This window comes from Aquarana catesbeiana, linkage group LG05 (genome assembly GCF_042186555.1).
Source record: "Aquarana catesbeiana isolate 2022-GZ linkage group LG05, ASM4218655v1, whole genome shotgun sequence".
NCBI lineage: Eukaryota > Metazoa > Chordata > Amphibia > Anura > Ranidae > Aquarana > Aquarana catesbeiana.
This window is the reverse complement of record NC_133328.1, coordinates 201,838,069-201,849,613: the sequence shown is the minus strand read 5'-3', so window position 1 is coordinate 201,849,613 and position 11,545 is coordinate 201,838,069. Positions and strand designations below refer to the sequence as shown.

The window sequence follows — 11,545 nt, the reverse complement described above, 5'->3', positions numbered from 1 at the left end:
ATCAAAAACCATCTTTTTTTTGGGCGGGTGCAGGGGGGGTGTGTGTCCCTGAATGGTAGTTTGGAAATGTGGTCACCCTAGGCGGGACATCAGCGCTCGGTGTTCTGATATGCTATACCTGACACAGTGGAAGATCCCAGCTGTGTCATACAACTGATAATAATCCCTGCTCTGCATGGTGATAGCAGGGGGGGTGGCGTTGGTGCTGCGGGGAGGCAGAGTAGAGGGGCGGACCACCAGGCAGGGAGGAGGAGGAGGGAGGAGAGAGAAGAAGGAGGACACCTCCTCCATGGGCGGCACAGACCGGGGGCTACAGGAAATAGAACTTCCTACTTGGCTTTCAGAGGACTACAAGGGGGTGTGCCAGACCGCTGGCTGAGCTAAGGAGAAGGATAGCAGCCAGCGGTCTTAGAAACAGGATGTCAGCAACCAATAACATTTTTTTAGCAAGTTCATCAGCCTATTACAGAGGAACTACAGAGCTCAGAAGAACATGAATGGCATAGTTGGTGAAGGTAGGAGATCAGCAACAAGGACATGGTAAAAAAAATTTGGCCGGAGTTCTGCTTTAACAAAGGTCTATGACTCTCCTACTACAGAGAATTCATAAATAGCATATCACGTGAATATTCAACTTAGGCTGAACTTCTGACTTATTCCACCAGTTTTTGCGGTAGGCCAGGCATGTTAATGCCTATACATATTCTCCATCTGCCTCCACATTTCTATATATGCTCAAAAAGAAATATGCTCCACATAGTGTGAAATCCAATATAATACATTTAGTAAAACTCAAAATGCAGTTGCAATCAACCACCTCGTGCCGTATTTTAGCAAAATAGTAGTTGCTTTGAATAGACTTCCAGCAGAGGTAGTGGGTCAATCAACAGTAAGTCATTTCAGATATGCTTGGGACAAATGTAGATCTATACGTATACAAAATGGGGCAGAAATAATGACTCATTTGGTCTTTTTTTCTGCCATCACTCTTCTATGTTTATTTTGTATGCAACATGAATCTGCTAAAGATATAGGAAAAATAATTTCTGTGTGCTAGATATGATATGATAAATGTCTGAGTCTACTTTTGTATTATTCAATACAGGTTTAATTCATGAACTCTCAGACTTTGTAGCAAGCACCACTGGGTCTTCTGTGACCCTTTACACCATACTTCCATAATCTGTTTCTTTACGCCCCTGAAAATCCTATACAAAATGGCAACTTTCTCAATGGCTTAAGGCAGGGGTCTCAAACTGGCGGCCCTCCAGCTGTTGCGGAACTACAAGTCCCATCATGCCTCTGCCTGTGGGAGTCATGCTTGTAACTGTCAGCCTTGCAATGCCTTATGGGACTTGTAGTCTCACAACAGCTGGAGGGCCGCCAGTTTGAGACCCCTGGCTTAAGGCTAAGCAAATGCCACACCCCATCACTCATGTGATAGAACACAGGTCTGCCAAGTACCAGGACTGTCTGAATTGTGGCAGGCAGACTAGAGTGTTATGCATTCCCCATAATCAAAATACTGTTTTCACTTGTGTGTTGGAATCAGTAAAGTTAGGAACAAGCAAAATAGGCATGCCATACACGGTGAAAATTTATTTCCTGCAAGCACAGGTTGCAGGAAAGAAATTTTCACTATTTCCCCATCAACTTAGACAGTGTTGACAGGGAAATCCCTCCTGATGAGCAATTGTCTGCTCCCGACGGGGGGGTGGGGGCAGCCGTCCCCACCGGTAGAAGACAGTGATTATTGCTGACAGCTATAGCAGCCGCTAGTGTTAATCGCAAAAGGATCTGGCAGGCTAGTTGTACCCAAGTTGATCAATCGATCAACTTGGTACACTCAGCCTGCCCATTAATGGTTTAAATTTCGTCCGGTTCCTGCTAAACCAGCCGAGATTCAAACCATGTATGGACGGCCTTAGTTTGTCTGCTACAAACTCTGAGCCTTATTTAAAGTACATGTAAATTAAGTTTTGGATACAATGCAGGATTGGACCCCCTTTAATGTTTTGTGGTTTTAATTGTCTGTGTCACCGCTTGGAAGATTCACCTCTCTGTTTGTCTTGGAGGCCATTGTCACTGAGACAGAAAGTTAGGGGAAATACCGCATTTTAAGAGTTGTCACCAGAGAAAGAACTGAGAGAAAAAACTACAATTGGGACACATGTTTCTTCTAAGATGAGAATTCTATTCACTTTAAAGAGATTTCCTCTTATTTCATGTTGCATCTCCAGGACAAGAAGTAAAGGGAAATCTCCCCAGCAGGACAGCAAAAAATAACTTGACAGCATTTTTACCAATCCCTCCTAAAACCTACTAAAAAAAAAGCTTTGGTGTTACACTTTAACAGAATGTGTACTGAGTAGATACTACATTTACTTTAAGGAGATCATACAGAAGCAGAAGAACCTAGCAGGGTGTGAAGAAAACAGTGTTACCTTTCTTTTTATGTTATTAAATGTACTTTAGTGTTGTGTTTGAAATTTTGAAAACAGTACTTTTTTTACAAAAAACTTTGTAGCAGAAACACTGTAAATAATCAGTTGCATTTAGTCTATAGTGTTTATTAGGTTGTTTTTTTTTCCATTGTACTTTTTTTGATTGAGCTACTGCGTCTGTATTTACATTTTATGCACTGATCTCTATAATAATTCTAATTTTACAGTACAGAATATTCACAGTAAATGTACAATAAATGTGTGCTTTCATTTTTGCCGTGGAATTCTTCTTATATTAAAACAAACATGAGTAGATCCTCTTTCTTTTTATCTATGGTTGAATTAACCTATGAATTAAGTTGTAATATATATAGCTGTGTATTTTTTTTCCGTGATAATCGGTACTATAGAATATATACAATTGCTTCCAATGTGACATTTCCAAATCATGAAAGTACCAGCTCTTCTCTAGGTTTGATGAGAGTGAAGACCTATCTTAAATTGGTCTCAGGAGGATTTGGCTTGCCCAGTGCATTATTGTATCCTCTTTATTATCTACTGACCCCTTTGATCTCCTACCAAAAACAAATTTTTTAAGACCCACTTTGTCGCTTGTAGAGACCCTTGGTATCGGTTATGTGCTGCCACCCTTCCTTGCAGAGGAGTGTTTTATTTAGTAATTAACAGTGTATAGGGAAGAGGAGCTGTCATGTTGGTTCTTAAGCTGGAGGATGTGATGAAAGATGATATCAGCGATCCCATCCTTTTCACTTGTTTAGGATTGTCAGGATGAGAAATGTCAGCATTATGAAAGCACAGCTCTGCTCTTGATATGATAAAACCTTTCAAAACCCAGCTCCTACCTATCCTCGTTCTCCTTCTCCTTTCAGCTTCCCTCCCCCCTTTTTATTTTCCCTTTCTCTCTTCGCTAGTTTTTTTTTATTTATCTTGTTTTATTAGATGGCAGAAATATAATTCTTTTCTTTCTTCCCATTATAAGCCACCATTTTTGTTTTATTATATGTTTCACAACCCCTAATGCTCCACTGAAAATTACCTTGTTAAATGACAGTGTTTCAAAGCCATGAATCCTTTCCACCATCCCCTCTGAGGTTTGAAACAGTCAACAGACTGTAAAGAATAAATAATAAAAAAGTATTGATTATTTTGATGACTGTGAGATTCAATTAAGTATTAATTTTGCCCTCCAGTGGACCTATCAAGGTATTCAAACGGTAGGATTCGACTCAGCTAAATGCATGCTGAGTGCTCTAGCCTTAAATAGGGAGAAAATGTGTTTACCTACAGTATTTCAAGAGGAGTGCACTGATGCACAGAGTCCAATATTTAAGTGCTGTGCAAATTAAGCCTCGGTGACAGTGACATTGTTTGCAGCAATATGAGTATTGACTAAAGAAGTGCATTTGATGACAGCTTAAACTATTTGTATTGATTAACATTTTCATAGATTATCATGTGTCATATCAAATTCAGTTTTCAGACGTGAATACATTAAAAAACCCACAGGCACGCATCGACCAATGTGATGATGGGGCATTAGGAGCTTCCTAGCCCACCTCCTAGCACGCTGGTCACCTGTTCCCTGCATAAAAGTCATTTAGGCATGAACTTAGCAATAAATAGCTGCCAGATAACGCTACAGGGTCATCTGTACTATTGCCTCTATTTGGCAGTGTTATTTTAGTGTATTTTTTCACTATTTTACATAGCTCTCAATGCAGCATACTCACAGTATGACGCTACACAGGGCATAAAAAAAAAAACTAAAAGCTGTTTTGTGGAAGAGCTTGTGACCTCACAATGGCCTTTGACTGAAATGAGAAGAGCAGATCCGATCACCAGGAAATACACTTAGCATTTGTTCCTTTTTGGGCCTTAATGTCACAGCAATAAGAACAACTGCATTTATTTTGTAAGTATTGTTTTTAAAATATATACAATTTTTTATATTTTTGCTCATTTTAATTTCATGCAAGTTAATGTTAATGAATGTTGCACTTTTTTTTTTTTTTTTAATTTGTAAATTAATGTTTCATACAACTGCGCTGTGCACCTTTTTTTTGTAATAAAGTTTTTGTAGTTGCTCTGATGCCAGAGGAAAGTGTATTATTGGCAAAATGGGAGATCTTTTATTGTCATGATATAAAAATGACTGGTATGATCTTGCACTTGAACTTTCGAGAATGTGAATATTTGTTTCCACTGGCTTTTTGTTTGTAGGTATGTTTGTTGATTTCTTAGTTGATGTATTATTGCCTAATTGACTACTGATTGATAAAGAAAATATTTATTTGTGCTATTTAATAGCTGGCGACTCAACAAAGAAAATGTTGTGTATCTCAGTTTTAGGATCTGTTCGCAGAATGTCTCTGCTTAAAATGCTTGTGTGTTGTTAAAGTACAAACACAGTCATTCTAAACTCTGTGTGCTGCACAATACTCAGATGACCCTTTCAATGGGAAGCTGACCCTTTCAGTAGGCTGCTGTCCATTTCAATAGTCTGCACTGGTTTCAATACGCTGCTGTCCCTTTCAGCACTAAGCAGGACTCGGATAAAAGGAAATAAACTTTAAAATGATTCTTTTCTGTCATGAACCTCCTAGAGACATTTATTCTATTGTTAAACGTATTTAAATATGGATACAATGAGACAAAGCTCATTTGATATTTAATAAGTCTATTTTGTAACATTGATGCTAATGCTCTGTTTGAAAATGATGACACTTATTTCAATTCATAGTAATTAGAAAGCGTTTTGCATAATTTAGAGGCAGTGCATTTTGGGAGAGAAGGATAGAGTGAATGACAGCTAGGAGGCAGGTACTTGTATAATCTTTGATCATTACATACCAGTGCAATAAGTTGGGGGGGGGTAACTTATTATAGTCAAAGATGCCTTGTTGTCATAGAGTAGAGTGAAGAATCCGCCTGGCATATCATGCATATACACAGATGATTGTAAGCATGCTTTCAAAGAAGTTTGCTCTCCCGAAAAGCATTCTGAATCTTTCACATGATAGTTGAGCTTTAATAGGGTGGGGTGTAATGGAAAACTCATTGGATCTGTAATAGCTCTTCACTTGACTGCAGCCAGCAATAACAACAGGAGCAGCTGGGGAGATAAGAGAGACGGGAGTGTGTGTGTGTGTGTGTGTAAGGGAAACACAGTGAGGGGGGAAGGTGTTGGGGAGAGTGTACCAACACCACAGCGTCCACTTTACTTCCTTATTTCCCTCACTCTTTATTTCCCCCCCATCACCAGGATCCAATGATAGCCGGAAAAGTCAGCAAGCCTCTGCTGCTGCTTCGGAGTGAGATGAATGCAGAGTCGAGAGGTGAGGACAAGGCAGCTACTTCAGACAGTGAGCTGAACGAGCCCCTGCTTGCTCCTGTGGAATCAAATGATGGTGAGGACACTCCCAGCAAGCTCTTCGGTAAGTCTGTCTAGGCATTTAATTTCACTTCTGCCACGCTGTCTAAGACAGTGTCCCCCTCTTATTAATATGTAGTGCTTTTCTATGTGTACTTAAAATTCTTGTCATATTAGGTTGTTAAAGAGCAGCCCAAGGTACCAAAAGCATTTATACTGTAGATATCAAGGAATTAGAAAAAATCAACCTTTTTTAACTCATTGGCAGCTGGAGTGGCCTACAGCATTTAAATGTCCTGTCCCTTTGATAATGAATAGATGAAATTTTGGTGGTTGTTAAAACAGTATTGCTTTTGTTTCTTGCATTTTGTTCTTCACTGCAACTATTTCCTTCTTTGGAGCTTTGACTTGTTACTGGTTTACTGTTTTGGTTTTCCAGTTGCTTTTGATGTTATGTGCATCCGTGCAATGTGTATGGAATTAGTACACAAGGATAGCAGACAGCTAAACATGCAGAACAAGACAGCCATAGGTGCAGTTGTAAGTGATAATAACAGAATAGAAATCACCCAGTGTAATGATTTTCTTGTAAATAAGCGTGTAATGTTGCTACCGCAGGCAGCATGGTAGGGCAGAGTGCTCTGTATTCTACTTTTTCAGAGGCATTTGTCATTCAAATGGATAGCCTGGTGGAAGTCCACTCTTGCACCTGTGATCTCCAATTACAAAGAGGAGCAAAGGCTAGGGTGAATGATATTGCTCACACAAGATATATCAGACCTCAAGGTCTCATTTTCGGGTTGAGATGAGGTAATCAGCAAGAATTTTCTGTTCATTTATTTCCACTCCAGATTGATTTTTTTTTTAAAGTAAAGAAACTGTTCTGGAATATATTTTTAAATACCGACTCTCAAGGTGAATAACTAAAATATACATAAACATTTTTGCAATATTAAAAACAGAACAAGAGGTACACATTTTCTGCCAAACTTTTCTAAATTAGAGGTTTACAGACATTTTTCTTAAAAAAATACATTTTTGTGAAAATAATATCTATTGAGTTGAATACCTCTAATATTAACAGATTTCTGCCTTTTTTTACTTTGCAATACTGTGTAAATTATATTCGATTTTTCATCTTTTTATGATTACTTGTCCTATTTAGATAGACAGGACTGCATGCATTTCTTGTTTGTGTTTGTGTCTGGCAAACACATGCACCTGATCGTTGTAACGTGGCTAAAACGTTGTTGTATGTTTTTGTTCGCCACAATTTTTTCTGCTAGAATATTGTATTTGTTTTACTGTGTTTTTGCATAGCTGATTGCAAAAAAAAAAATTATAATTCAAATTATTATAAAATTTGCTGCAGGATGTATTTAATTTGTAAACCATGATAACTTGTTATAAACAGAATGGTAACTGTATTCATTTAACACTTAGGTGGTCCTTGAGGTCACTTTCTCATGTTTCCTTAATCTGTATGTATTTGTGTCTTAATAACATGCTTGTAGATCACAAGCATTAAGATATAACGTTATATAGTTAGCCTCTTTTCTCTCCATACAAAGCAAACACAATTATCATTTTAACATTTCCTAATCCCTAACTGCTGACTACTTTTCAAGTGTGGTACATCTACTGAAACTCTTACTACTTAATTCTTTTAAAGAACACTCAAAGCAAGCTTACAACTCCCAGTGGGAAAAGTGAATGACTGGACTTCTTACAGAAATTAGTATTTAGGTCTGTATTTTAATAACAGTCCCATCAGAAGTGAAATGTTAATTAGAGTACCCTAACCAATTTAATGGCTACATTTTATTGTAAAACCGAAAGGCCAATTTTCAGTATGTACATCACAAAATTAACTTTTTTTTCAGTGGAATACTATGGCATAATGTCTAAATACTATTTTTCATTGCCTAACAAAAGAATCATCGATTTAGGTACACCCTATATTGTTTTAGGTACTCCCTATATTGTTTTTAAACAATATAATAAAATACAGCACACTGCATTCACAGTGCAGTATTTGAATATTTAAATTTGTACAATTACTTACATAAAAGTATTTCTGTTGTGAAATTAACTGAGTTTTGAAAATAACATTTTTGCTAAGTGTAGAATGTAAATAATGAAATACAATTAGCATATTAGTTACAATACAAATATACTAGGTGGCCCTATGGCATCTTAGAGCATGGATTCCTATAATGTATGAGACTGTGCTCAGCCATTTCATAAAGTATTGTATGCAGCACTTTTCCCAAAACATAATTGCAGGAAAGAGTTATAACCATGTACTATAAATGCAATTGTATTTTTTAAAGTTTTTTTATCTAGTGATTTGAAGATTAACAGTTTTTAAGTGATAGTGTTTTAAAACATATATGTAATGATCTAGTGTAGTGTTGGGTGCTCAGAATCCACACTCTTTGCTTAGTAATACTATCACTATTATGGCTGGCTGTCATCCATTCAATACCTATCTTCAGTTCTTGGCCGGTGTGAAGCAATGGAACTTTCTCTGGTCATCTACTTACCCTAAACTGTTGTGGTGTGACTGGGAAATCCTAGGTGGTGTAGGTAGCCTGCATGTCTAGACATAGTCTTCCCAACAGCCATTGTTGTGTCCATGCTTCCAACTCCCACTTATCTTAGAGAACAGAGACAGGCTGGTGAAACAAGGACATGAAATGAAGTTAAACTCTGCAATACATTGTATTGATCCCCAAAACTGTTTAATGAATACTTTTTGTAATGTTTTTAATACTTTTTTTATAATTGATGACATATTTTTGTATATTATTGAGAGATCTAGTTCATAATCTTTTAAAAATAATTTTGTTATGTTGTCATAACTTAAAGATTTGCTGAAAGAAAGTGGGAGTCTTATTTATAGTATACATTCATCTATATTTTGAATGAAGTTTGTACAAAAAAAGGAGAGCTGTCTGTGCTGCCCATGTGAACCAATCAGTTTGTTTCTTTAATTTTGTAACCTCCAATGTAAAAATGAAAGGGGAATCTGATTGAGCAATGTGGTGTTTTTCTTTCTGAAACCTACAATAATCTGGCCTCTTGAAAGTTAAACCTTTCACCATTCTGCAGTTATTGGGTGGCAGGGGTAGTCCCTGAGGTTGCCAAGTATTTGTAAAAACAATTACACGCTTAGTGCATTAATGTGCTGCATTTTATATGTGGTTATACTATGTCCTTAAAAGTATAAAAGTATTTTAGTTTGTTATATGTTAATTTGCATTATGCACACAGTGAAATGTATGCAACAGTATAAAATAATTGTTCAATGCCATAGATATATTGTATATACTGTATATCAAATATATAAAAATTAGATTTTACTGATAAATATGCATTTCTCAGAAATAGATATGTTTACTTTCATTGAAACATGTTATTTTTCTATTAGAATAGTATTTAATTTGAAAAAATGGTGGTTACATCTAATATACAAGCTATAGCATTTGCTATAGGGAAAATTTAGGGTCTCTACACATATGACTCATTACTGTAATGCCTCCTTCAACTTTTATACATTGCATCCCACTGTATTTCTGTGGGGCTCGCAGCACCTTCACCATATTTGAAATGAGTCATTGCCCCCTGTTAAAAATGGATAGGCCATTAACGTTTCCATTTAAAGAATTAGGCATAAATATGATGTAAAAAAAGAACAAAACAAAAAAAAAAAAAAGTGTCTAGGATCCTTTAAGCTTTAATTCTGTGTTTTCACAGTTGGGTGTGAGTAGCCTATATACACATCATAAAGGCCAATGACCCCTTGTTTAACATGCAGTTTGTATTGCAAAGAAATGTCCACGTATAAGAATCCTTAACTTCTTCTTTAAACCTCATGCTGAGATAATTTCATTATTTCACCATCCCTGCATTTAGCTGCTTATCCTTAGCTAGGTGGCCACTTTGTCGACTGGGTTATGTATTGCGTACTACTATATCTTTTGTTGCAGCACATTGCATTCCTTGATTTTAAATTTATATTTAAAGCACATATAGTTCAGATACACTTTTTTTAAAATAACCAATAAAACTACCTTTATGTTTGACTATGACCCCCGAACTGTTGTATGTAAAAGCTCTTACATCTCCTACAAGTTATGGCATATTTGTAAACCAAATCCTATTACTCTATCTGCCATACCGCCACAGGCAAGACATGACAGTTGGCAATTTGCTTCTATGACAGGAAGTTTTTGAAAATTAGGTATTTTTGCATATGGTGGCCCTTCAAATGTACATTTAATGCTCTTATGCTAACATTTAAATTACACATACAGCAATGCCTGTGTTTTGTGTATATCACAATTTAACATCCATCATGTAGCAATGTCTTGTTTTGCTGATATCATGAACAAGATTATATGCTTTGATACCTCATCATCTACAAAGACATACATCTTTTATATGCTTATAAAAATGTGTACAAAATATTGTTTCAAGCAAGGTAATGTGCAGGTTGTGTTATGTATGATGTGTTAGCAGCAGCTATTTTGAGAAACTAATAGTACATTTCGACATAATAATACATAAACTGTACTTGAATGTAAAATCTGTGCACAGCATGGAGTCTGAACCTGCTGTGAAAACACATAGCTATAAAGTAAGCGCTTGTTTCAGGTGTACATGTATGTAGGAATGTGCATGGACAACGCAAGTTTTGTGATGAAAGCTAGACCGTGGACATATGTGTGTTTACTATGTTATTTTTAAGACACATATATAAATGCTACATATATGTGCCACGGTTTGTCACATTGCATTTTACATTTTGTGGCTTTCTTGCTAATGTTTTTGTATGCAAATTTTAGCAGCAATGATGAAAGAGCATATACCACAAATAACACAGCCACAAGACAAGATATATTTTTCAAGCAATTATATTTATTTTCAAATTCAGTAAATTACACGGTGTACTTAGCGAAGGTTGGTCATGCGTTAAGTTGTGAGCAGGACAAATCCTTTAAGTGCTCAGCACTAAAGTACAAACATAGGTAGAAGAAACATTTCACTGTGCTTTTAGATCTAGATAGGTGACACTTTTGAGAAAGGACCCTGATTTAGTGGGTACTCCTGGAAGTATTAGGACAGATCTGTCTAATTTTAATAGATTGTGGTTAGGAAGACATTTTTTTCTCTATTTTGATATGACAACAGAGTGTTTTGATTTGATATGAAGTACATTTTTTTAAAAGAATTAAATCATGTCTATGGACATAGGCATACATAGTTTCAGTCTTTCACATGTTAATACAAACATTTTAAAGAAACACATCAGATATTGGTTGGGCATGGTTCATGTGTATGAGCTGAAACTGATAGTACAACAAAAGCATCTGCTACTACCAATTCCAAGTTCAAAGCAGACTGTATGGTTGAGGGAATTCCTCTGCCTATGGTCATCCCCACTGTCTAGGTCATTAGATTTTTGCTAAAAAGTGTAAATGTGCATTGTCACTCTGTCACAGTACTGAAAAATTAAAGTGTATTAAAGTGTACCTCCGCTTGTGTGACCAGATTGGTAATGTAAGGCACTTGATTAAAGCAAATCTTAAATCCCCACTTTCCATGTAAAAATAAATCCATATTACATGTAAAAACAAAAATTAGGAGAAAAAATAAATATATATTTATTGTTCACCCAAACATTAGCCCACGTGCCTAGGTGAAG

General features: G+C 36.4%; 1 protein-coding gene across 1 annotated transcript in view; it reads left to right on the top strand.

Annotated features, from left to right (window-relative positions):
- The first annotated feature begins 5,517 nt into the window (after window positions 1-5,517).
- POU6F2 (POU class 6 homeobox 2) overlaps window positions 5,518-11,545 on the top strand; it is a 760,637-nt gene continuing 754,609 nt past the window's right edge. The window contains exon 1 of the mRNA XM_073630485.1: window positions 5,518-5,899. Within this exon, the coding sequence (XP_073486586.1) occupies window positions 5,734-5,899 (166 nt within the window). The 5' untranslated portion in view covers window positions 5,518-5,733. The remainder of the gene's footprint in view (window positions 5,900-11,545) is intronic.